This window comes from Podarcis vaucheri (assembly GCF_965113315.1).
Source record: "Podarcis vaucheri genome assembly, chromosome: 5".
Classification (NCBI taxonomy): domain Eukaryota; kingdom Metazoa; phylum Chordata; class Lepidosauria; order Squamata; family Lacertidae; genus Podarcis; species Podarcis vaucheri.
Window position 1 is genome coordinate 74,209,619 of NC_138763.1, and position 27,726 is coordinate 74,237,344.

The 27,726-nt window shown below is 42.8% G+C and overlaps 1 protein-coding gene across 8 annotated transcripts in view; it reads right to left on the reverse strand.

Moving 5' to 3' along the window:
• MYPN (myopalladin) overlaps positions 1–27,726 on the reverse strand; it is a 67,149-nt gene that overhangs the window by 6,034 nt on the left and 33,389 nt on the right. For 7 of the 8 annotated variants that reach the window (XM_082222300.1, XM_082222298.1, XM_082222299.1 and 4 more), the window contains 18 exons: positions 25,463–25,638; positions 23,718–23,775; positions 23,004–23,136; positions 22,264–22,335; positions 21,459–21,600; positions 20,766–20,789; positions 16,925–17,041; positions 15,681–16,050; positions 14,878–15,483; positions 13,286–13,430; positions 8,164–8,256; positions 4,844–5,065; positions 4,282–4,431; positions 3,988–4,070; positions 3,648–3,774; positions 2,745–2,952; positions 1,611–1,776; positions 730–863 (listed from right to left, as the gene is read on the reverse strand). In XM_082222300.1, coding sequence (XP_082078426.1) covers positions 730–863; positions 1,611–1,776; positions 2,745–2,952; positions 3,648–3,774; positions 3,988–4,070; positions 4,282–4,431; positions 4,844–5,065; positions 8,164–8,256; positions 13,286–13,430; positions 14,878–15,483; positions 15,681–16,050; positions 16,925–17,041; positions 20,766–20,789; positions 21,459–21,600; positions 22,264–22,335; positions 23,004–23,136; positions 23,718–23,775; positions 25,463–25,638 — 3,026 coding nt within the window. The remainder of the gene's footprint in view (positions 1–729; positions 864–1,610; positions 1,777–2,744; positions 2,953–3,647; positions 3,775–3,987; positions 4,071–4,281; positions 4,432–4,843; positions 5,066–8,163; positions 8,257–13,285; positions 13,431–14,877; positions 15,484–15,680; positions 16,051–16,924; positions 17,042–20,765; positions 20,790–21,458; positions 21,601–22,263; positions 22,336–23,003; positions 23,137–23,717; positions 23,776–25,462; positions 25,639–27,726) is intronic. The other variant, XM_082222297.1, reaches the window with a different exon arrangement.

The following is a 27,726-nucleotide window of genomic DNA, read 5'->3' on the forward strand; positions in this document are numbered from 1 at the left end:
ACAGCATAGCCCTGAGCAAACTTATCTCCCTTTATTATGTCAACCAAGCAAAAGATCTCTAAATTAAAAGGACAGTGCTAAATTCAAGAGAATATCCCAACAGAGGAATAAGATGAGAAAAGGCGACAAGCTACCAGCATGGAATTGGTATTGGTGAAGTAAAGGTAAAGGTAAAGGTACCCCTGCCCGAACGGGCCAGTCTTGACAGACTCTGGGGTTTGTGCGCCCATCTCACTCAAGAGGCCGGGGGCCAGCGCTGTCCGGAGACACTTCCGGGTCACGTGGCCAGCGTGACAAAGCTGCATCTGGCGAGCCAGCGCAGCACACGGAACGCCGTTTACCTTCCCGCTGGTAAGCGGTACCTATTTATCTACTTGCACCCGGGGGTGCTTTCGAACTGCTAGGTTGGCAGGCGCTGGGACCGAGCAACGGGAGCGCACCCCGCCACGGGGATTCGAACCGCCGACCTTTCGATCGGCAAGCCCTAGGCGCTGAGGCTTTTACCCACAGCGCCACCCGCGTCCCTTATTGGTGAAGTACATCAGTTCAATTATTTTATTACTGAAATCAGGGCTGAGGAAGCTGAGCCCCCATCCTGGTATTGGTGGGCTACAAACTCCCACCATCCCTAACCATTGGCCCTGCTGGCTGGGCCTGATGTGAGTTGAGTCCCACAACACCCAGATGGCCACAGGTTCTGCATCCCAGACTTAAACTATACCCACTTACCGTATATGTCAAGTCTAGCAGTGCAAGAGACGATACCAGCCTCGTTTTTTGCAGACAAAGTGTACCAGCCAGCATCCACTTTCTTAGCGGGCTGAATCAGAAGGCAAACATATCCTGTAGCATCTTGATGCATACTGAAAACAAAAATACCAAGGGTTCTTATATTATTTGCTGATATAACTGGGGCTGTTATAACCATTCAAGGAAAGGAAACTACACGAATATTTTGTGTAAGGCCTGGCTTAGTACCCAGCATCTTCAGGTAAGGTTGGGAAAGACTTCTGTCTGAAACCCTAGAAAGCTGCTGCCAGGCAGTACTGAGCAATTTCCTTTCAATGTTCACATCTGTCCCTCTCTCCCAGGTACAACAGCAGTAACCACGAGAAAGAAAATTTTCCCAGTGCACCTAAATTCTTAGACTAGAGTAGGTGTCCTGGAAATGACATGTTGCATTGCTCCTCCTGTATGGAACAACACTAAGGAACAATAACTTTTCTTACAAACATTTTCTTTCTGTGTTTATATGTTTGTCTACTTGTAAGCATACATAATACATACAAGGTACATGCAGCCATTGCCAATTGTGGTTGTTCAGTGCATGCTTACGCAGCAATTTACAGGCATAAAGACTTCTGCTGCAGGATCCCTCTCTTTAATAGGGCAGTCTTCTTACACAAAACCTGTATAAACAGCCATACATGCTCCTGCCCTTATGGTGGATAAAATAGACTTCATGGGTAATATGGACTTCATGTTTGGAACTTAGTCCTTGCTGTTTCTTAGGCCTTATGCAGGATAATATTAACTTTCCTGAGCAAGGAAATGCCTCCCCACTTGTAGAATGTCAGGTATTATCCCATTTTTAAAACATTTAAAGCTACCTCATCCTCTCTCTATGGGGAGGAATGGTGTCATTGTCTTTCTTCCAATAAAAGACTGGGGGTGGCATTCCAATCACTCTGCATTCTAGCCGGACTGGATGCCCTTCTGGTACTCCACAGTTCTGTAATTTCTCAAGAATCACTGGAGCTTTCTTAACTTCTTTTTCTGGAAAAGATGGAATCAAAGGCTTGTGTGATTCTCCTATCTGGTTTCTCTCTCACCCCTCACCCTGCCCCCAGCCCCACTGGAACACATTTTAATTCAATGTTCACATTCAGACCTGCAAACAAAATTTATAACGCTACAAAATTACTCATGTGATTCTCCAGGGTTATTTGGCAAATTGCAGACCACCATCGGAAACAATACACTTCACAACAGCATAGTTTATGGAAGACCCCAAAATATGTGTATGTATCTGTTTGTGTGTGTGTGTTGGCAGGGAGAGGGCATGAGTACAAACCTTCTTACAACAAAGACACATTTTTCTTAATGGAAATTGCTGGAATTGGCAGACAGAAGCTTGATCATTTTCAGCCGTTTTCCTCCTGCCACGTTCATATCACTATACTGGATTACATATTAAAGTTCCCTTCCTCCAAAAAAAGCGCTTCCTCTGGAGGAAAGGAATCATTGACAGAAGTCCACTGTTGATTGATTTGCTTTTCAAAAAACAAACATGCATTCTGCCTTTCTTCCAATATACAAATAAATATAATGCAGTTGTCACACAACCCCCCTACAGGAGCACCTGTTGTGCCACATCACAATCCTGGATTTGTGTGATGTCAGGGTCCAGTAAGAGCGGCCATGGCATAGGAGCTTGAAGGGAAGGGGATTTGGCTGCCTTCTCCTTAAAGGTCCACTGATGGGGGAAGGCCTTTTAAAATAGGTCTCCTTGTGTAAGTGCCCTAGCAAGGTGCTTCTTACTCTCATGTAATTCCAGCAATATTCTGCATGACAAAGGTTGATTCCATCCTTCAGGTATGAAATGGGGCAAGTTTCCTTAGTATCAAGAGACACAATAAATTCGAATAATGAGGATTTTCATTTGCCTCTGTTTCTGCCAACGGAACCATGACACTGCAATGCATGATGTAGCCTCTGCATTAAACATCTAAAAATAGCCTTACCTACAACACTAAGCTCCAGGCTGAATGAATTTTGTCCTGTTTTGTTAGTGGCAATGCAAGTGTAAATTCCAGCATCGTTTTGCGTAAGCGGATCAATAAGCAGAGAGTGCACTCCTGTCTCTCTGACCAGCATCTTATGAGTGGTGTCTGGTAAAACTGGCTTGCCATTCAGAAGCCACATCAGGTCAGGAGGTGGTAACCCACTCACCTAATAGACAAACAAAAAAGCAAGCAAACAAAAACCAACAGTGACATTATTGTTGTTGTTGTTGTTGTTGTTAAATTTCCCCATCCATGCCTTTAAGTAAAACAGATTAGGTCCAGAGTGCGATTAAAACATCCATCACTTATTGTTCCATTTCTGTTTTGCTCCTTGGTGCTCCAAAGATTCTCAAGAGGAAACTGTGAGAAAATTCATGCCATCTTTGTAAGCTTTAATGCAGGACGTGGTTCAGGGCTGGAAGAGGGCCCCCACCCCCGCTGAAGTACAATGTTAAAGAGGAACAGAAGGCGACAAATTCTGTTATGCCCGCACTGAGCAGGAGACCATGTCAAAAACATATATTTTATGATCCATTTGCTTATGATGCCATTTATTCCTTCAAAGAGTGCATTTTGTTCATTTATACTTTCAGTTACACATTTGGGTCGTAAGGCTGTGACAGGGGCAAGAAGAGAGTTGGTGGCTTTAAGTACCTCTGCTCCCCTCCAGGCTTGTGATTTTCTCTGGGTTGAAAGTTTCCACAAAAGCCAAATGTTTTAAAGTCACATACTGATAGTTTTGGAGTTTTGTTGTTGTCGTGTTTTTTTGTGGTGATCAGCCTGAACCGAGCCTGCACTGATTTTCTCTGAAGAGATGATGAAATGCTAATGCAACAGGGCAAACAAAGAAAGCCAGCCAACCTTGCAATCCAGTCTACAAAGCCGTCCTTCGTGAGCTACCATGTCCCCAGGTGCCTGCAGAAAATAAGGCCGGAAAAATCGCTCCTGGATGGGTTCCTTATCTCCTTCTGGTATACGGGATCTTCCCCTGCAATGCAAAAACCTGTAAACATGGGATGAGCCTGGGAGGCAGGGCTGCCATCTTAGAAAAAGATGAACTTCCCAGCCAAGCTTAATCTTTGGGCATCTCCCTCCATCCACTGCTGGTGAACCCACCATAGCTTTAGTTTGCCCAGTTCACTCATGCTTACCTCACAATATATCTACACACCAAGGATCAGGTGTTGTTGGTTGTTTTTACCTGTGTGACTGGATTGCTGTTGTTAATCTACCACGCATTGGAGGAGTTTGAACCAGTAAGTGACCAGAACAGCTGATTCTCCCCTGTCAGAATGATATAGGAGAGAAGTAACACGATTCATTAAATTGTCTCCTTCCTCATTGCTGCTGTTGTGGTGTTTAAGACCAATGTACGGTTATGATATTAACAGTGGTACTAGTCAATTGGACTTTCCAAAGCTATGCAGCTTTGTACACAAGTCTAAAGCTTGGGGGAAGGGGTACAATATATTTTTAAAGGGAAGTAAACCCTTACCTGTGGATTTGCAGCCATGAATGTATAGTTTCCATCATCATCGTTCGTGGTCTCTTCAATATGCAATGAGCATGTCCCATCACCCTCCCTGATCATCTTGAAATGTCCATCTTTCTTTGAAATCTGCTTGCCATCCTTAAACCAATATACCTGTCATGATTGTAAAGAAAGGAGACTTAGGCTGCACACTTACCTGTGAGAGTAAGTCTCACTGAACTCAACCAGACTACATTCTACACCATTGTTGCGGTGCCCCCGAGGCTCTGCCCCCAGTGTAGCTGAACTGGTTGTGCTCTCCTAAATCTGTCTCTGATAGTTGCTACAGCTACAATCCTATACATACTCACCAAAAATTAAATCCAACTGAATGGAGAATGGCTGATTTCTTCTCATGGGCTACTTCAGATTGAACAGTCCACTAAGAAGCCCTTCCCCACCACATTCAAATTAATTTACTAGGTGATCACAAGGCATTGTACTCTAAGCCTTCATATACACTATATATTTAAAACACATCTCCAGCATGGTCTTCCCTTCTGTTGGATTTCTGTGCACCACCTACCTTAGGTATAGGAATTCCAACAATTTTGCAAGTGAAGGTAGCAGGGTACCCTTCCAAGACACGGAAATGCTTGAGTCTTTTGTCGAAGATTGGGGCAATGCACTTGCCCGTAGGGATCTCATCATGCTCAACTTCATCATCTGATTCATCCACTGGGGTACGTTCAAGGCGAAACTCTATTTCGTTCATCAATCTCTGCTCAAAGCTGGAAATTTTATATTCCTGCAATATAACCCAGTGGAGGGACATAGTTAGTTACAAAATTTGTACTCCAATATATTGCTGAAATCACAGTTCACGGCAGATACTTCAATGTTGTTTCCTCCATCTTCATAGAGACTGGCTATCCCCAGAACCAAGCAGTAGGACCTTTCCAAATGAAACCTGTGCATTGAGACATGACTTCAACCTCTGTTTTTACCATGGGTGAAATCAAATGGGTTTTGGATTTCTCCCTTCCATTCCAGCTTCCTTCCCTTGCTCTCCCCAAAATGAACTGACCATCACTGACCTTCAGACCATCACTATTTTGTGTGAGACTTCAAGTGTGTACTAGCAATTTAGGTTTTTGCAATTAAAGTGGATTTAAAACGTTCTGTTGCCCTAACACAATAAATCTACTTATAACATCCCCCCAGACATTTTGCAGATAGAAAAGTGACAGGAAAATGCACTGAAAAGTGTAGAATGAGCAAGCGATTAACAGAAAATATATAAGCACCCCATAAACAAATCAGTACAAAAACCGAACAAAGACTGGACATAGTGTAATATCCATGTAAGCTTCAGGCAAAATAGGATAAATGCTCAATAAGCATCTTGCTCCTGATGTCACCTGGCTAAACTACAAAGGGTTAGAGGCCTGCAGCCTCATGAAAGGACACACCATGTACATTTCCTCTTCTACTTGGTTTGAGGGCCCAATTTGTGAGATTCTTCACCCTCAAAAAACACGAGGATTGCACAAAAATAGTTCCTGCATGTGTTGGCTTTTGTCAGGAGTACTAAACATTAATGGAAGTCCATAGATAGCAGAGAGGACACACTTACTTTTCCATCACACAGAGACTGGCAGGTTGAAGCTTCTTAAGTGTCAGCTTAACACCTGACTAGGACTAGGCAAAAGGTGGAAGATCTTAATCACAACTCTTTCCTCTTTTTTAAGAAAAGTATTAGAAGTTGCAGGGAGTCCCCAAATTTGATCAGGAGTGTGGCACTGGGGGAGGGGATTCGACCCCTTCCCTCATGACGTTTTCCTGCATAAAAGCACCCCTCTCCCCCTCCAAAACATGTTTTTTCCAGCAGGGAAAACCATGCAGGCAGCCACCATATGATATCTGTCCATGTGCTAATGAAGAGTTTAAACATATGTTACATGTGCTGTTATTGTGTTATGAAATAACCAGACATTTCCCCTTTAATTTCTCCCTTCCCCAGGAAAGTCTTGAGAGCAGTATACTTAATTGCCTTCCAGGTCATGGATGCACAATGTTATGTAACTGAATTAGTTATAAAAATTTGTATTCCAAGCTAAAAATAACTTAGATAATTGTTGACAGGTACTTCTGTGACTCATTTGACTAGATCATGTTTACTACTGAATTATTGTTTATATAATACCATTTTACTGGTTTGTACATTGTATCTCTGTTTTTAGGATACTGTTTTATTGTTTTTATGGTGTATTTTTTATTCAGTACTGTACTCCTTTTAAATAAATAAATATTGGTTGTTTTAATTTTGTCCCAATCTATCTTAAATCTGACAATGAGAACAAGCAAGTTGATAGTGGGCTTTCTTGTGTGCGTTATTTTTTTAATGTCCATCTATCCTCCTTGCATGGAATCAAACGTTTGTTTTTGGAATTTGAAGGGCTATGGACTACTCTTAAACTGAATTGCCTATAAATCTTTCACTGAAGGGCAAATAACATCAGGACAATTTTAATTGGGAAAATGCTATGTGGTGGGGATGGTTAAGTCCCTCTTCCCACAGTGCTATGGGGAATCTTTCTTTTCTTTTTCTCTCTCAGTGTGTGCGGGGCATCCTAATTATGGTTCTTCTGCATCACATTGAATTTGATCCTTAAAACATGTCCTTAAGGTTTTCATAAGTTCATCCAACAGTGAAAGACTGAGCCATGAAGCCATGAGTCCACCACTAGATGGGGGTCGTCAGATCACCTTTGGGTTGGCTGTGCTTCATGGCTTTTCACCAGCTGGCATGCAAAGCCTATCCTTCTAGAATTTCACCTTGTTTAGTTTTCTCTTTCATGAAGCATGCCTCAGCAAATTGCTATACAAAATGGAGCAAATTCCTGTCTCAGTTACTTGCTTCTGATGGTTGTTACAGAATGCCTTTGCAAAATAGAAAGGCATGAGTTTCTAATAGTTGCCAACTGAAAGCACTTATTCCATGGTAGTAGATAAAAAAAGGTCAAACATTCTGCTTATTGCTTTGTGATCTAAGCCTTCAAAATTGCTAAAACTAAGGTCAGTCTGAACCAGGGAAGTGCTGGATCCCCGAAATCATATATCTCAGCTCAGTCAATAGATGCAGTATTCACACTTGACGTATTTTACTTGAGGTAATTTTAAACTGGCTTAATATTTTAACTTTTGTATGTTTTAAAAGTATGGTTGTGAATTTTTCCCTTTTTATAAAATGCTTTGAGGGTTTTTTACAATCAAGTAGCATGGTACATAAATTTTATAAAATTTATTAATTAACTAATTAAAGGGCAAACTAGATGTGCAACAGGCAGCATATGTGTTTAAATGTGTGGGTTTCCTTGCAATATGCACTGAAACAGGAGCCCAGACCTCTCTTAATCATTGCTTTTGCCTCTATTGCAGATAGAAACCCAGGCATTAATATGCACATATGCTCACTATGTAAAAATGTGAATTGACAAGTCACTCATTCTTAGCCTGTAAACTGGGAATAATAGTGTCTCTGTGAAGTACTTTGGGATAGGATGGGATTATCTAGCTAACTAACTAAGTAATAACACATAGAGCTAATGTCCTTCTACAATTTAGAGCTTCTTTACTGTATGGGTTCACAGAACATCTGTCTTGAAGTATAGCCTTCTTGTTCTTAACAAATTGGGAGCTTCATAATTGTCAAAAAATGTCAACTAATTGTCAAGAATTATCATGGAGGTATTTTCTGTAAGAAATACACACACACACACACACACACACACACACACACTCCCTGCCACTTCCAATTGTGTTAATGGCTGAATTTCAGATTTTCAAATTCTAGTCATCAGATTTACATATGGAGCCTAGATGGGAGGGTTAGCAGGGTTGTACCTTAGATACATCCTGAGCTGTAAAGTTGAAGATTGGGGTATCATTGCTTGGTCCCTGAAGCTTGCGAGCCAGATTTTCATCATAGGTTGCTCTCTGGTAGAGAGAAGTAATGGGATTAGGAAAATGTTATGATGATTTATATGGGCATAATTTTAATAAAATCTAGCACAGGCAACAGGAGGGAGTTTCAGAAGTGACACGTAGTGTGGGGTTTGATTAATCACCCAGTACTGCAGTGCACACACCATTTCAAATAATTAAGAGAGCACAGAGTATTTTACAAGCTGGAAGGGACAGTTTAACTCCCAGTGATGTGAACTAAAAAGTCCCCACTGGTTAAAATGAGGAGCTGAATTGCAAATTCTGAGGTAAAAAAAATTATTCAGTTTCTTCTTACTACATGGAGGTAGTGGGGACGACTGAGAGACCTTCCTTTCTCTCCCCACCCTCTTGTAAAGTTTGAAACAAACACCTTAAAAGCAAGGATGGGGGAACTTGTGGCTATCCAGATGTTGTTGGATTATAAGTCTCTCATCCTTGAACAATGGCCATGGTGGCTGGGCCTGACAGGACCTGGAATTCAACAACATTTGTGAGCTATAGGTTCCCTATCTTTGCTTTAAGTGTACTTTGGTAACGACTGAGGGCTTTGTATGGCTGAGGATGGCTGCAGCAGCCCTGTGGGCTAATTCTCCTTTGTACTTACAAGGAGATACCGTTTTCAAAATCAATAAATTGTTGCTTTTTGTTAAAATTTGTCCTTTCCTTTTGGCTATTTTGAATTAACTTAAAGGGGACTATGTGGTAGCATTGATTTAACCAATAAGAAACATAAATAAAGCTTGGGACATTCTTGTTGTTTTGTTCATTCTCGTGTTCCCTAAAATATTATAATTAATTGGGAAAACTAACATAATTCTTGGCATATACGACTGGAAGATAAATCAGAGTATATTCTGTACTCTGTTTGCATAAAAGCATTAAAGAAGACTATAGCGCTCTGCTCTGCAACATTTTCAGGAAACTGAACAAATAAACCCAGAATTTCTCCAATGAAGTTGTTCGCTCCTGATACCAGTGGAACAAAAACAGTCAGATTGAGGCCTTCTTTGTTTCAAAACGGGCAGAATGCTAGGGCCCTGTAACAAAAAATGAGCAGACCCCGGTAGAAAAAATGATGGGAAGATGCACTGGAAATTGTGGAATAACAACACAGTGGGATAACTCAACACAGTGTCATCTAACCTCTCTGCAAACAAATCCGGATAAATGCTCAATAAACAAGTTGTCTGGTAGCAATCAGAGCCCCTTCTATTGCAGCAGCTATTGTGTGGCTGGCAAAACACAAGGAAACTTCCCTGCGAATGCTATCCAATCCAAGCAACAAAGGCGCATCTAGGGGAGCTTGACCAGTTCGGTCACGCCAAGCATGGAGATTCTGGGGCGCTGCAACTGTGACATCCAGCAGAAGGAGGGAGTTGGGGAGGGACACACACACCAGATTTTGGCATTGCACAGGGCGCCACAGAAATTTGAGATGCCAAGGTCTGCCGCTGCAAGCAACCCAGCAGAGGACACCCTTCTCTCTGATGGGGCCTCAGCTTTCAGCTCTGCCTGACCTCACCACAGAAAGCAATGGCACACTAGGACTGAAGCCAGAAGATGGAGCTGCTGGAATGACTAGCAAACTGCGGCTCCATTATTTTCAGTGAGAACTCTCCCCTTTCAGGAAAGCAAGGAGAGTTTGCTGAGGGGAGAGAAATGCTATTGTTGAGCTGCTAGGGAGGATTTCTGTGCACATGCTCAATAGGAAGGAGGCTCCTTTAGCAATCATTTCTGTCAAATGTTTTGGTGGACACAGAAAGCAGGTGTGTATCCTGAACTTGACACTGAAGGGTTGAAAGTGTCAGTCCTGCCTGACTTTGTCACAGTTCCTGTCTTTGCTCTGCCTTCTTCATACCTCTTCTGGTTCTGGGAGACCAGAGGGGAGGGGAGAGCAGGAGGGCTTCCAAGCAAGAGGCATTATAGCAGCTCAAGCCAAAGGACTAGAGGAGGCCACAGAGCAGGGGCAGTCAGGGGTTTTAGGGGTGGGGCAGAAGAAAAGAGAGGGGTGAGGAAACAGGGTAATGGGTATTTATTTATTTATTGTTAATGTTTCTATACTGCCTTTCTGTAAACCAGCAAGGCAGTGTACAACTGATCAGAAACAGTAAACAGCATTAAAAATAGATCTTTTAAACCTAAGCCACTGGAGCACCAAATGTGCAGGAGGAATGACTTGTTGAGATGTCACTGGGCAGATTCACGTAGGGGCAACGTTAACATATTACACCTGCTTCTTTCATGCAGCTTCCCCTACCTCAGCTCAGGAAGACAGGTGGGAATTGAGGCAGGACACACGGCACGGTGTGAGCAGCACAAGCAGATGCTGGCAAAAAGAGCAGCAGAGCTTCTGGGAAAGCCCAATAAATTAAGCTGATGATTCTGAAGGGCTTTAGAACTCTGCTCTCTGCCACTCCACATTCAGCTTTTATAAAAACTATTCATTAAACCCAGACCTATCACTGATATAGAAAACCTGATTTTTAAAACATCAAGTGCTTTAAACATACTTGTAATACAACAAACTAATGAACAAACTTTTAATTGCTCACACAAACTACACTGGTCCCTTGGGGTTGGCACCAGAATGCGGTGCAGTTGGGCATTTGCTGTGATGTCAAGATCTGCAAAGGGGCCCAGCACCCCAAAAGTGCAGGCCTTCACACTTCTTGTGGAGTGTCCAAAAAGGGTCAGATGTGGCATGTTAGTATGTTCCACTTCTCCAAGGTTAAGGGTAGGTGCCTGGTCTAAGGTACACTCCTCACCACCACCACAAAAAATATCCTAGAGCAAGTACTTTTAGACCCCACCCCAAGTGGTCAATTGCTGAAAATATTGGGAAATGAAAGATGAAGAGATGGGAAGAATGAAAATGCTTTGGATGAAACGACAATGAAGTAAATGGCAATCACAATATACGGTATTACCACGGTAATTAAAGATGGTTAAAAATTAATGTTTCGTATCACACAATCCAATGCACATCTAATTCAGGAGTAAATATCAGTGTGTTCAGTGGGGCTTACTCCCAGGTAAGTGTGCACAGGATTACAGCCTCAAACTTCTTGGGCTCACTGTTCACTCACATCATGTATAAATAAATAGCTCATGCTCTCATTAGCACAAAGTGACTTTTGTTTCTAAAGGAGTTATTATGCCGTTAACATAAAGGATTGGGTGGTATTTCACAGTAGCCTTCTAAGAAATTCATCTCACCGCTTCAGCAAGTACAGACTTTAGCACCTATGATTCATCTGCAAAGACCCATCATGTGCCTGTGACTTACTAGAAGTGGTTTGGCAGGTGACTATGTCCCCAGAGCTGTCAACAAACCATATCACCTAAGTTATTGCCTGTGGGCAGTCTACCTCCAGGCGGATTTCCTTTTGTAAATATAAATATTTGGGCAAGGGTGGGGACAGCTGATTTACATGTACTGCAAGGCAGCTACAGCTAAGTTTGTATAGGGAGCTCCTCGCAAACCCGCTGAAGATGAAAAATTGCCCCTGCATTGTCATTAGTACATTCCTATGTGCTACTTCACATTTATATATACAGGAACAAGGTCAGAGTTTAACTGGACTCCAAGTCACCACACTTGGCCCTTGAATCTGTTTTCAGCAACAGGGCTCAAATCTGGGTCAAGTGAAACAACAGTTAAAAATAGAATATATTTTAATGTGTGCAACAGTACTTACCCTACACCATGGAGCAATCACATTCACTTATCCTGCAACTGCTCCCAATTCAAACAGGGCTATCATATTTTTCAAAGTTCCATCTTGGGTGAGAGGAAACCCCATCCAAAACTCTGATTTTTAGGAATCAAACAATGTTTACTTCTCCATCACCCTCTTTCCTCCTTTCTTTCCCTTCTCTTGTACTACTTATGTCTAGGGGCATCATAAAACATTTGCCGTGTGGTTACAAATACATTTAAATTCTTAGTCGCTTTGAGACAAAACTCTTTTTTTCCATAGAAAGTCACAAATAACAACAACTGTATTTCTGATATCCATTAGTTCCATGGTTCCCTATTGGCTAAGTACTGCAGAGCCCCAGTTTTTCAAAAGCCAAGCCATGGACTCCCTACTTTTGAAAATTTTGATCTCTCTATGGTAGGTTTGTTGGGTCATTAGAACTAGCGGCAATCAGCAAATCCAGTTTACAAGTCTCCTGCATTCTAGGAGATCAGTGTTCTGGTCACTTGCAAAGACGCTATGAGCACTCAAGAAAGCTCATCTTTGATCTGAGAAGTGAATCAAAGAACTATGTAAGCAGCAGAAGCTCTCACCACTGATCACTCAGTCTTCTCCCCTTCTGAGAAGTCACTAGACATTGTCCACACAATTTCAAGCCAAACTCCATTTCCTTAAGGATTAGAACCCTTAAAAAAAATATCAAACAGCACCTCCCTGACAGATCTCTCCTCCACCTCCGCCATCCCTCCAATAAGCTTAACAGGAAGCAATGAGCAGAAGCTGCAGTGCTAAGACTGGCGGTGAGAAGAGAAGTGCCTGGTGGAGCAGCTGCAGCAGCCACTGCCAACTTCATTTCCCCAGAATCCCTCTGGACTCCAGCATAGCAGTCCAGAGGAATTCTTCTCAAATTAAGATAGGGTGGATGCAGCCTCACCTGGTACTTCTCTTCACTGTGCTGGGATGAGCACTGCCACCCAGAAAATGGCTTTTAAAAAGGATGCCAGAAAGCAGCAGCAGCAGCAGCTGTAGCAGGTCTTGTAGGGCCCTGCCATTTGCCTCATCATACCAGAAACTGATGCTGCACCTGAATATACACACAAGAGTTCTCATCAGCAGCCCTGCTGACAGTGATTAATGTTCTGATCCTAAACATTAGGCCAGTCTATGTGCCTATAATGCCAGTAAAATGTCACACTATCCCCGGGCATAATGCCATGCAGTGTGAGATTTTGCTAGCCTAGTGTGTTGGGGGTGTGAAGCAAGGTGTGGGCTGAAGGTCCAAGAAGAGCACATGTTTAAACAGTAGGCAGTGCTCTTACCTGCGGGCCATGTGGAAATGCATCATCCCGTAAATGCAGTCTTTTCTCCAGGTCCTTGACAACAGCAGCTTTGTGATCTCTAATTGAATCTTCTGTTGGCAGTGGCAAAGGCCTAAGATTTTTCTTCACCATTCCCTGGCTTCCACTACAAAACAAATCTTCTGTTAAAATGCTGCTTTAGAATTTCATTAATGCATGCTTCTTTTCTTTTTTCTACAAAAAACCACTGCCAACAAAAAGAAGCTGTTCAGATCCAGCTAGGGTCCATATGTGGACTGAGTACACCCAGCTCTGTAACTTATGATGCAATGAGGGGGACTTCAATTCTCACCCTCTACACCAAACAGCTGATCAGTGCAGTTGCAATTTATTTCATGGGCTGAGTGGTATAGCCCTTGCTAGTGCACACACACTGTATGAAACCAAGGTCTTAGTCAATGATCCCAATCATTAATGAAGAAAGAGGACGGCAAGTTCTAAATAGACTACGGCTGTGACCCACTGGATAACTATTATGGATACTATTACAATATCCAGCTTTTCAAGTATAAAGTTCCTGGAGATGCCACAAACTTCTGTTAAAAATAAATTAACCAAAGCTAAAAATGCAGTTAAAGTGAAGCAAAATGCAAGTGAAACTCATTGCAATAATAAGGTCTGGAGGCTGCAAAGGTTGACACCAGCTTGGTGGGATCCCTGTCCTCAAAGAAGCAGCATGGCCAGTGCAATAGCTGAAGTTGATAAAAAAACTGCTCTAGGGACCACAAAACCTGCTTCCCACCAGTGCTTTCCCCCCTTAAAAATTGTTTAGGGGTACTCTCATTTTTCTACTCATATTGAAATACTGCCCCTCAATGAGGCCAAACTTAGATTCACAAAATGTTTAGGGGTATGCATCCCCCTGCACCCCCCGAAAAAGCACTGTTTGCAACCTTTATTAATTAATATCAATATTTAACCCCACCAGGGCACAAGGATTTCATACTAACACCTGCTCCAACTTGTCTGAATTAAGTTTTAGTCTGTTCAACCTCGTTCATTTGATCATCGCTTCCAAACACAGGAAGACAGAAATGGCAGCACCTGGATGTTGAGCTAATAAGGTACAAGGCATACTGGTGACACTAAACTCCAGACGATCTGTCCCAATAGGTTCATACAGTGCTGTATCAATAGTGCTCCCCCCGGGCAAAAGAATAGAAAGTGCTAAGTGGAATTCAGAACTCCCTAGAAAGCACATAGTGGTCTGACAGAATGAATAAGCATGCATGGTAAAAAGATCCTCCTCTTCCCTACCATACACTTTCTGATTTGGGATACTCTAAATACAGAATATCAAAAATAACCTTGCCTGTGATATTGTACACAGATTCCTGGAGAGCTTTCCTTCAAAGGACCACTTTTTCTCCTTTTTCAAGAGTTCATCAATGTATAGGTTCTATCAATGGAGGCCAATTTGTTAACTGTGCTCAAAACACCCTACCCCACAATTATTATTTGGCAGATGTTTCCCATGGACAAACCATCCCTGCCTGTTCTTTCACAATGGCTCCCTTGTACCAACTTGAATGTGTAACATTTTCATCACTTACGGAGTTGGTGCACTTTTAGGTAGACCCATGGCATTCGTTGGGGGTGTAGAAGGAAGAGAAGGTAGAACAGAGCTGAGGAAGGCTACCGGGTTCTGAATTCGACCAGTTGGAGAGAGAGGAGTAGGAGGCACATTTTGGGGCTGGAACTGATTCATACTAGATACAGAAAGCAATAGTGGTGGCAACACAGGTTCTTTGGGACTTGTAAGAGGCTGCTCAGTTTGGTTTGCCAATCCTCCTTGAGGCCTTGTCTGGGCTGGTGGGGATCCTAAGAAGTTCTCCTTGTTGGTTGTCCTCTGGGATCCTTGTGGTATGTTGCTGAACGAAGGCATGGGGGAGCTGGAAGGGGAGCTGACGGCTGGGGTGGTGTTCTGAGATGCCAGGAACTGCTTAGGACGGGTGTAGGTGAATGTCTGTGTCGAGGGACCCTTGTTTTGCTTGTATGTAGTCGATGAAGGCTGCTGCTGTTGCTGGTTGGATGAAGTAGCAGAGTTCAGTGTGCCAGTACTGAATGGCAACTCTTTTGGAGGTGGGGGGGATGGTTGCTGTGTTTGCTGTTGCTCAAGCAAGACCTGGGTGTGTAGCTGTTTTAACTGGGTGGGATCCCTGCATACAAAAACAAAAATGGATGAAATATTGATTAGGGCCCATAAGAAAACCATTGTGACGTGCGAATCAGGCCATAATATACTATACATATTATACATAATATAATTTCTGCTTGAAATAGGAATATAAGTAACAGTTAAAATGGAATTCCATTTCAGACATGGCTAAAGCTTTAAAAACGCCTTCTTACTTACAGTTTTGGTTTAGCCAACACAGGAGGTGGCTCTTTAGAAGGTGAGGTTAGCTCCTGGTTTTTAAATATCTGTCCATTGATCTTATCCGGGAAGCAGTTTGGTCTGGTTTGATTTGTAGGCGCTCCTCCACCCTCTGATGAAGCTTCACTTCCTTGATCATCTTCCGGAAGCTTAAAGTGCACATGAAGGCCTATCTTGGAACTTGACCGAGGTTCATTGTGGTTTACAAGAACTCCTTCCAGTTTAGGCTTTGGAGGCTGATCCACCCGCGGAAGTGAAGGGGCAGGTGCAGAAGGCTGCTGCTCAGCAGCAACTAAACTGATAGAACTTATAGCATGGAGAGCAGCATTATTATTCTGGTCCTCAGGTCCTGGAATAGCAAGCATTACAATTATGGCCTTGGTAACTCATCACACAAATCAGTGACAACAGGGGTGCACAGAAGGGGCAAAATGCATTTTGAGTGGTGTGCAAGCTTTGTCACTCATATCAGATTACTGAAAGCATGACAAAATATTTTAGGATTTTTGTTTGGGGACGTGTGCTTTGGAGGTGCTTGTGACCCAAATACTGTATGCTGAACTTGATTACAGTGATAGCATACACATATTAATCAGAGAGACCTAAAATACTCTAAACTTGATTTTCTTGCAATTGGTGTAAACTAGCCTTGTTTAAGTTGGTGACAGATAAGGAGCAGTTAAAATGGTCTGCTCTTCCTGCAGTGTAACTGCACAATCCTGATTAAAAATACTCAAGAAAGCAGTGAAAACAGAGTGATAGAAGTCAAATTTATGAATCCTGCCTAGTAGGAACATGGATGAGAGGAACGTTAAACGTATGCCTGGTAAAATAAAAGACATTAGAACTTCACTGACATGTGGATCTGTGGATCAAGACTAATATTTTAATACGCCTTTTAAATTTTGTCACATTTTATTTTACTTATTTGTTTCAGTTTAGTCACCCCTTCACAAGCACACAATACTAATCAATAATTATGAAACACCTGAACAAAAAAAATAACCCCCCCCCAATTATTATAATGAAATTGGTATCTTTAGGCACGTTCGACTGAGATATGTCACCAGATTGTATTGAAATATTTTCACACTGGAGGAAATGTATTTGAGAAAGGCTACTTCCTTGCTGAACCCAAACTCTTTTCTATATTCTCTGAAGTTCAGGCCACATATCAATATGTCTGTGATTATTGCAAAGGGATTATTACAGTCTTCTCTTACCCTTTACAGTTAAGCGAGCTGTACTGGAGACTGTCCCATATTTATTGCTTGCAGTGCACGTAAAGCTCCCAGAATCTTCTGAAAACACCTCCGCAATGACCAACGTGCAAATCTCCTCTGAAAACCATCACAACGGAATTGGCAAATTTTACCACAGAGCAGGTGCGAATTAACAAATAAAATAATCATGCTATAGGGTAGGTACCAGATAAATGGGGGCCCTCCAAGTGTGCCCTGTTTGGGACTACTTTAATAATTATACTCAGCTGGCAACGGTGTTGCTGTTTCTTGGTTGCATGACCAGAAAGTAGTAGACATGTAGCTAACTATGGCATTTTTCAAAATACTGGTAGCCATCACAATATGTTGAGGAAAGTGGCCATTCAATCCAGAATTGACACTATCAAATATCAAGCAAGGGGCTAATTTTGAGCACCATCAAAGCCAGTAGAGTGAGCAACAAGCAGATCTGGCCCATGAGACACAATCCACCAGGATGTTCTGTTCAATAACTCGCGTTGAAATTTCCATGCATTGTTGTAATGAGGCTCAGGGATTATGGCTCTTGAGGGGAAAGAGCCATAGCTCAGTGGCAGGGCTTTAAATGCAGAAGGTTCTAGGTTCAAACCCTGGCATCTTCAGGTAGGGTTGAGAAAGATTTCTGCTTGCAATCCTGGAAAGCAGCTGCCAGTCAATGCAGACAATGCAGAGCTAGGTGGAAAAATGGCCCAGTTCGCCATAAAGCAGCTTTCTATGTCCCTATATTAGTTTGGGGGAGGCAGGGAACTGGGAAGAGATTGCTGGTTAAATTTTCAACTGGCAGGGGAATGTCTTAGGCTGCTGGTTTTGATGCTGCCCCAGAAAAACAGATTTCAGGTATAGGAGTCATGGAAGATGGAAACTGTTTCCATATATATGCCTCTATATATACAGTATAAATACAAACATGTTCTGAGGCTGCTTCATAGGAAACCAAGCCCTATGAGTACACAATTGAAATAGTATGTTTAGCTTGTAGAAGGGAAAGTTAAAGGGAGACTTGGTAGTGGTTTTCAAATATTTGAAGGGCTGTCACACAGAAGATGGAGCAGACCTCTTCTCTGTTGCCCCAGATGGCTGAAGTAGGATATGTGGATACTGTAAGGAAACCTGACAGACAGCCTTCGGAGGTGGTGGGTTTTCCTTAAGCAGAGGCTGGGTGGCATGTTGTCAGGGCTGCTACAGCTGCAAGATTCCTGAACTGAGCAAGGGGTTGGACAAGATGACGTCCAGGGCTGCTTCAAACTAAAAATGTCTATGATTCCAAGAAGACTAGCACCTATTTTTCATCTATCTTTCTGTATGTTAGTTGCTGGTCTATACCTTTCATTGGAGTGTATATTCCAAATGTCTATTGGCTGACAGAATAGCGTTTTATTTGCCCTTCAGTACCACCTTTAAGCATCTTATAAGTCTAAAGTTCTGAAAAGTGTCAAATCTCTCTCTCTATCTCACACACACGCACACAGCCTAGGCTAATTGTTTTTGTGTTGCTTTTACGATGTCACTATCCAAAACCCATGTAGTTAGAATCAGTACAGTTAAACCTTCTTGGCTCTCACATGATCTAAACTTGTTCAGTTGCTCTGGAATAGCAGCCTTTGGGGGAGAGGAAAACGTGTGCTTCTGAGGTGAAAGCTCTCAACATCTTTTGGCAGGTGGCATCCCATCTGCCAGTCCCTTCAGGAAGGGCACGTCTGTGCCACTTTTATGAAGTGCTCTCTCACATCATGTACAAACAAGTGAGTCTTCTTTCGCCATCAAAAGCATTTCAGAGAGCACAAGGAGTGCCATGTCAATGGGATCTAGAGGAATGGCACTGCATGGGGTCTCCATGCCCTTTAATTCAGCATTGCCTGCAGAAAATCTGCACTGGTTTGGAATGCATTGAAAAAAATCTAGTAACAGTCAGGATTCACCTCTCAAGAGGTAGAATGCACGACGTGGCATTCTCCGGTTTCAGAGGTGGAATGTCTGAAGTGGTACTCTCATATTTCATGAGTGGGGTGGGGATGTGGGGAGCTGAGGGTTAAGAGAGAGAATAACTGGCATGGCCTGAGGTGTGACACAATACTCTCCAACTGGCAAGCAGGATAAAAATAGGACATCCCTACATCATCTGGTGCACATTTCGCACTGGAGAAAAGAAAGGATTTAATACTGACTCCTTCATTCACATCTAGCCTGGGAAAAGAACAGTCCTCTGATCTGAAATAAGAGCAATCACAGGAGAGAACAGGATCCTTATCTCCCCACCAATGAAAGTAGTTAGTGTCCGCTTTAGCAGCCTTTTCAGGGCTGCAATCCTTTACCCAATGGTCTGGGAATTAGTCCCACTGAACTCAACGGGCCTTACTTCTGAGTAGAAATGTACAGGACTGCACAATCCTATACATCTCTACTCAGAAGTAAACCTTGTTGAGTTCAATATGGCTTACACCCATTAACTAGCTATATGATTGCTGCTGGGTTTTGCAGAGGGTTGGGGAACTTTGGACCCAGCATGGGTCCCAGTTTGGCCTGCTGTCAGCCGCCTCCACAGGTCACAACTACTTGCCCCTTACCTGACATCAGATGTGAAGTCAGGTGTGGGGTAGGTAGAGATGCGGCTGGCTGTGTGACTTAGCTCTCTTGTAGGGAACCTGACTGCACAGTGAATCCCTGAAGTAAGCAGACTTTCAAGTCTGCTTATCAGCAGCACTTCAGCACACCGTGTGGGGCTCTTTGCAAGCTCTGCATAGTGCTTTCAAGTCAGCTGACATCACCGTAACATCAGGTGATCGACAGGTGGGTGCCTCGGCCCATCAGTGATATTTGGCCTATAAGGGGTAGGGGAGATAAGGGCATGGCCTACTGGTTAGATGAGTCTGATGGTAAACTTCACAGCAGATAACATCTCTGTTACTCTCAACAGAAAACGATATAAAAGGCAGCAGACCCACCACCATGCCAGCAATCCAACACTTGGTAGAGCAGAGTGCTTGATAATGTAGCACAATGTTGCAGAAAACATGTCTGTTTCTCTTACACAGGGACTGCAGAGCTGAAGGCAGCACATTCTGGCCTCTGCAATCAGCCATGGACTGAGGCCAATGGGAGACTGCACTTGCCTCCTAGGAAAAACACAGTGACCAACTTGGCCTCATCCATTAGCCAGAAGAGGAGCAATTGCAAGGACTTTCTTCTCCCATCTCTGGTAGAATTAACATTTAACCCCCAACTGCTGGTTGCCCTGGGACTGCAGGCATGAGGGGAAAGAACAGGCTGGCCCCATCCATTGGTCAAAGCTCAGATGCCAGCTGCTATTCAAGGAAGAACACCAGCAAAGGAACATCAGTCTGGCCCCAACTGGATATAAATGCCCACATAGCTCACCTCTTCGTTCTGGCCTTAACTAGCTGATGATTCCTTTCCCTTCCCTTCTGTGTGTCTGTACACTTGGCAGCAGTGCTTGATAGTCTCTCACCACCCACCCTTGATGTGAGCTGCTTTGGAAGACAGTAACTGTCTGACAAGCAGGATACAAATACAGCATGTGACTAAATAAATAAATACCAGCTACTGATTTACTTATAAAAGTATTTATATACCACCCTCTCATAAAAATTGAGGGCGGTGTACAAGAATATAAAAACATACATTAGCTATGACTGTCTCTGTGCACTTTCTGGAAGAGGAACTGGAATGCTAGACTGCAGTCATTTATTTTTTTACTTTTTGCTTCAGTCTGTGTATGCCACAGTGGCATTTGGTAAGGCTCAAATAATTGAACATTTATGCATATAAGGTAAAGTGTACTTACCTGGCTCAGCCATAGAGCGAGGTTCTAAAGGAAAGTAAGAGAAACATTACTCCATTCAATATTTATTTCAGTGTTTTCCCTAAGGCCCAACCTGGTAAATAATGGGGGGTCTTAACTATTTTTTTATTAGAGTAGACCAATCAAAATGAATGGGCCTAACTTATTCAAGTTCTTAAATGTCATCATCACCACCACCACCACTTCATCTCTGTGTGTGCCACCTTTCCACAGAAAATATGCTCAAAGTTGCTTACAATGAGAATACATCACAAAAATCAACCACCACACTGACAAACCTTGCAGGGTTGTTGTAAGGATTGCTGAGAAAACACATGGTAAGCACCCTGAAACCTTGAAATGCACTACAGAAACAGCAATGACTATTTTACAAATTGTGGTAAAGGAACGTAAGTTCTGTAAATACCATGGCTCACTGCTTTTTATTATTCAGGTGCATTTACATCTAGCATACAACAAAATATTACAACTCTCCATGGGCATAGCCAGGATTTTTGTTATTGGGGGGGAAGGCTTTTGTTAGGGGGTGCAGAACCTCAGTTAGCTATGTATTTTTATTGATTTTTATCAATAAGGGGCAGCTGCCCTTCCCTGCCTCCCCTTGGCTACACCCATGCAACCCTCAGTACTGCCAACCCTTTCCAGATAAACGTCTGCAATGAAAGGAAAGCCTACTTTTCTGTAATATCCTGAAGTCCGGGGAGTCTTCTATCAATGTCCCTTCTCTGTACCACTCAACCTTTGGAGAAGGGGCTCCTTTCACTCTGCATTCAAACACAACCAGCTGGCCCTCAGAGGCAGATATTTCCTGTAGCATCTAAAGCAGAGACAGGCCATAACATGGTTTTAAATTAATTTTAAAATTAAAACTGAATAATTATGTGCCAATAGTTACAGTAAGAAGAGCTGTACCTTTGAATGTCTATGTGTGCTGGAAATTTTCTTTACTCTGCAGTGCAGAGACATGTAGTGTTTTCAAATAGCCATGCACATAAAAATGTGTTGATCTGTTCTACAAAAGTGACTCTAAGATGCCACGCTTGAAAATGCTGGGTTGGATCCAGATCAGCGATTGCAATTGCAGAAAGAACCAAGATCTATCAAAGGCTTCCCAATGGAAGTTGATCTGTGCCAATTCTTCCATCACTTTGCACTGTCCTTACCCCCAGAGGTTCCTCAACCCCCCCCCCCCAAGCAGCTAATTCAGGAAGTTCAGGGGATTGCAGAGGGAAGGAAGAATTGATAAACATTGCCTCCTTGCCCCCTTCCTCCAGTGTGAGCAGAGCTCCGCTGAATGCAACTCGAGGGCCAACCCCAAAACCCCGATCTTCAGAGAGATATGTTATGGTAGAGGAAACAGCCTGGGGACAGTTAGGGACCCTTTTTAAAAAAAAATAATAATATTGTTTCATTTTAGGTTAAAGTCCCTCTTGATAGCATCTATTTGTTTCTCATTGTGGAAAAGCAATAAGTAAGTTACCTTAGTAAACACTGGAGCAGCTATTATGGGCCTTCCGTCAAGTCCTTGTAAATAGTTGGTGGGGCTTTGACTCTGGAGGTTAAAAAGCAAACAGGAAGATAAAGATACAAGAGCAGTTATCAAGCAGCAGATTAAGGAAGCCCCTAGTCCTGACACTTATGTAATTCCCACCTCCTCCAGTGCAAGATTAAGAGGGAAGTCCACGTGAAAAACATGACACAGGAAAACAATTTGATGCAAACTTTGCAGAGAAGGATCAGTGCATTTTCCTAAGGGTGTTACATAAAAACTGTCCCCATATTACCCTCAGCATTTCATCTGGAGCCTCTGGAGAAGCCAGGAGGCCTGACTTGATGACACACAAACTGTTCATTTTCCACAACATTTCCCCTCTTTTTTAGAAGACTGACTGCTTATCCCACTCATTCGCTGAATAATTCCTGAAGTCCATCTAACGATTGTCTACAATGACTGGCAACAGCTCGCCTAGATGTCTGGCAAGAACCGTTTCCAGAACTAGAACTTGGGACATCCCGCCTGAGAAGCATGTGCTCCACCACTGAGCTATGGCTTTTTCAAAACCATCTGAAGCAGAATTAAAACAGGGTTTCCCCAAAAGCACATAATATATCTCTCGACAGACAAAAGATTGCCCACCCGTCTCTTAGGGAAACATGCAAGCGATCTCCAGCTTATACAGTTTCTCTTCCTTGAATGATATAAATATTTATCTCTCTTACGTGGTAGGCGGGTATCGACACAGGATGTACCATAGAAGGTTGTGGTTTCGGTGTTTCTTGATGGGTGGTATTAACAGGAGGAGGAGCAGGAGGAGGAGGCACATTTGAAGAGATCTTGGTGCGGTTTTGGTATCTGGGAAAATATCCAAGAAGGTATATTTATTTACAAAGAAAGCAAGTTTCACCGATATGTCATTTTGTTTGCTTTAAAAACCTTTATTTGACTAAAGAAGCTCCCAACAGCAGGTTCCCCCTTTTCTCTCACACAAAAAGAGAATGCCTTTTGTAAGATGATGTCCACTTCAACACACATACCTTATCTCACTTAAAAAATAAAGGATCGTTGTGGGTGTGCCTTCCTATGTTCCTAGATGTGTGTATTAATTAGAATTACAGTTTACCTTCCACCCCTGCACCATCTTTCCAAATGAGATTGCCCCCACACCCCGCATGTGCTCTTCCCCCCTAATTAGGGAAAACATATGGTACATGTATGGTTTCCCTTCTAATTGAACAAACAGTGACCTAGGAGAGATTATCTAGATTGGGAAAATGGCACAGGAGGAAAGAGAACCTCCACTCACAGTACTATGGTCACGATCCAATTCTTTGCCACTCCCACAGCTGCTTTCAAAATAAATATAAATTGGTGGGAAATTCAATAATGGATCTTCAGTGTCTAATCTATTTTAGCTCTCATACACATGGACTTACTGATCCATTTCTTCTTTGCTGGTGCTCGTGTCGCTTTCAGATTCAGAAGAGGAGGCTCCTGTGGGAAACCAAAAGTCAGTTTACGTGGCACCACATTTAATAATGCCTTTTAACTTCCTCCCTGAGGTTTTCGTTTATGTGATAAATGTACAATTATTACTAACTTCTTGTAGAGATGGATCCTGGCATCTTTCCCTGGGCCTATGCATCTTTCGCAGGAACACCGTGCTGTACCATTGTGCACATTTCAATATGATATATTCCTAAAAAATAGTATTTCTCTTCCAGCTAAGGCTGTAATTGCTGTTGCAAGTGTCACGGGGAAGGACAGGACAGCACAAGGTTTGGTTTTGTATGCAAAAATTCCTATGCAAGGCTGGGGAAGATTCCCTGTCTGAAATCCTGGAAATCCGGTGCCACTCAATACTGAGATATAAAGTTCTGACTTGGTATAAGACAGCATCTTATATCCTTAAGATAATTTTGTCAGGGTGACAGACACCCATTTGGTATGAAGGTGCACTAACTTCCCAGTACCATTTTGTGACTTTGTGGGCTGGGTAATACTTACTTTTAAACTGTTGGTTAGCTGGGGTGAGCATTTTTCTGTACTGCTTTCCACTCAGCTTCAATCAATGAATAGGTACTTTCCCCCTCCATGGCAGGAGCAGATAGGAATCTAGCACCATTCATAAAATGTGTTTTGGTTTGGGCACTGCCAATATTTTTGTGTAATAAATCATCATTACCACTTTATTTGGATGCCACTTTTACCCTACACAAAAATCATTCTTCAAGTGGGTTTTAACAAAGGGAACAGCAATACAGCACAAAACTAACAACAGGAAGAATAATTTCATAACAACAACAATAATAAAACATGGGCTAATTCAACAGCAAAAAAATGTGCTTGCACCCAACAGCGAAGTGGGTTTGCTTAAGCTCACTTTTTGCAGCCTACATGTCTACTATTAAGGCATCACTTCTTTTTTTGTGGTTGCATCACATTTTTAAAAAATTACAGCTGTGATAGTCTTTGTATTTGGAAGATGTATAGTATACAGAATATCGCCTTCATGCCCTTTCATAGAGCACCCAAAAACCCACCACTGCTGGCGACAGTAGTCTGGAAGAGGTATTGGAAAGGATGTGCACTTTCATGCCAAATGGGTATCTGTCACCCTGGCAAAACTCTCTCAAGGATATAAGATGCTGCCTTATAATCTATATTTTTTTTAAAGTACTGTACAGCAGCAAGGTTATCCATCCCATCTCAGTCCATGTTCACACCAGACTGTAAAATAGTAAATTTAGATTATGTTTATCTGTCTGTATACCCATCTATCTAAAAGATTGTAAATAGGCTAATTACCCTGTGCCATATCTATCCTAGCCGATAAGAAGTCTATCTCCCCTTCAGCACAGCTATTTCCTCCTCACTCATAAGAACATAAAAAGAGCCTGCTGGATCAAGACAATGGCCCATCTAGTCCAGAATCCTGTTTCACATTGGCCAACCAAATGTCTGTGGAAAACCAGCAAATATTGTCTATCAAATAATTTTAATTGAAGAAATAAATTCAAGTACCTGACTCTATCAAAGAGAGAACTGTTTGCATTCCATGCTCTTGGATCACTGATTTCCATTTGGAACAACTATGCAGCAAAGCCACATAAAACCAAGTTCACAGTACAACTTCCTTTTGTTAATTATCAAGCGCTTTCTGTTCCAAAGAGGCCTTTACCTTCTACGTAGATCTCTGCAGAGGTTGAGTCTGTCCCATAGATGTTAGAAGCAAAGCAGGAGTAACGCCCTGTGTCTTCTTCAAACGCTTCAACAATAACTAGTGAATGCAGCTGTCCTGACTGGATGATGTGAATATCTGGTGAGTTTTCAAGCTCTTTCCCTTCACAGTACCACCTGAAATGCAAGAGCACTATTTGTCACTGTAATATCCATTTGACAAAGAGACAGGCTGCAAACGCAACAGTGAAAACAATGCCTGATCACCCTAAGCAGAAACACACATCACACAAATGACATTGAAGCAAACAGAGGAATATCCTGCACTCTGCAGTTATTAACAGTAACAGGGCCACATTTTGAAGAGAGTATTTGGATCCTACTAGCTGATCAGTAAGTTGCACAATAGAAGATAGAGTAGCGGTTAGAGAGCTGGACTAAGACTACAGAGACTGAGGTTCCTGCTCAGACTGGAAGCTTGTTGGACCAGTCACTATCTCTTAGCCTAACCTAACTTTCAGGGTTGTTATGAAGAGAAAAAGCAGAGTGAGGAGAAAATGCAGAGGGATCCTACTTGGATGGTCATTTCCAGAGGGTGATCTTTGGCCTTTTAAACGGTGTGTGAGGAAATTGTTTTTGGTTGTTGTTACGGTATGTATTTTTGTGTTTTTATATTGTAAAATGCACTGTGATCTTCGGAAGAAGGGCAGCATATACATTTAATAAATAATAATAATAATAATAAAGCACTGTTCCCAGGATTCTGGGGTTGGGGGAGGTGTGCTTTAAACATACAGTGAATATGCTTGGGCTATGTAAGAAGCGCTAAGGAATGCTAAAACTCAGCAAGACTAAAACAGAACCAGGCAGATATTATTAGGGGAAGAATTAGAAACAACAATATACAAAAAGCTAAAGGAAAGGTCTAAATGGGAAGGATGTCAGTAGATCTTTATAAAATATTGCTTGATGCAGATACAGAGATAATGCTTCTCTTTCCTCATAAAGCTAAAACTCAGGGCTACTCAATAAAACTTGACTGGCAGTAGATACAGGACAAAGAGAAATGGAAGTGGTTCTTCACCCAATGCTTTAACTTATTGCATTCATTGCCATGAGACGTGGTGATTGCTACTGGATTTTTTTAAAAATTGGACAACATCACATGCACTGGATTCCGTCCTAATTTAGGCAAATGTGTATGATGTCATGCAGCAGGAGGTGGCCTCATGGGGCCTGTTGCAGCCAAGGGAAGGTCTGATGGGGCCCACCACAGCTAAGTCCCACGGGCTGCAGAATATTGAGGGGGTTCAGCTCCCTGCTTGAAATTTTTTGGGAGGCCTTGGCCCCCTGCCCCCCCCCCAGATGGTGCCCCTGGACCTGATCATGAAGGATAGGTTTATGAGGGGCTATTGGTCATAATGGCTCAATTTAATCTCCTTGTCCAAAGGCAGTATAGCAGAGGCTGAGGGAACACAGCTAGGAGGGGTTGTTGCATTCATCAACTGGTAGTGGACTTCCCACAAGCATCTGCCTTGTCTCTGTTAGGCACAGGAGGCTGGAGCAGACACTTGGTGTGATCCAGCAATTCTTTTGATCTTAAGTAGTACAGGAGGCAGGAGTAAGTGTAGGGCAATACAACTTATGCCTAATAAAGCAAACATGGAGATGAGAGAGAGATCACAATTGCTTCAAGCGGTGACTTCCTTCCTCATATTGATAATCTGTGCATTAATAATCTACGCAGATCGGGTCCTCCCTAAAGAGGGCATGTATTGCGCTGAGACCTGGAAACCGACACCCTGTGTTGTGGGGGGTATGATTGGTCAGACACAACACCCAGTTGGTAGGTCCCTTGTAACTGGGTGCAATCTGGCCAATGGGACACAGTCCAAACAGTTTGAGGAACCTATTTATATCCAAGCACGTGACCCAGAGCATTCTCTTTCGGCACATGCATTCGGAACACCTGCCCTCCTCTCCCTACTTTTAGGGTTTTGCGCTTGACCTTGCTATGCCGTTGTGTGTCGTCTGTCGTTGGGATAGGGGCACACAGGGGCGTAGCGTGGGGGTGCAGGCCGCACCGGGCGCAACATCGGGGGGGGCGCACTCACACTCGCAGCTCTCTGCCCTACCTGGCTCACTCACTCTCTCTCACTGCAGTGCTGGCTGTGCGAATCCGATCCGAGCAGCCAGGTCGCCACCCACTGTGGAGGGGGGGGTGCCAAGCGTGCGGTGCGGGGGCGCAAATTACTTGCCTTGCCC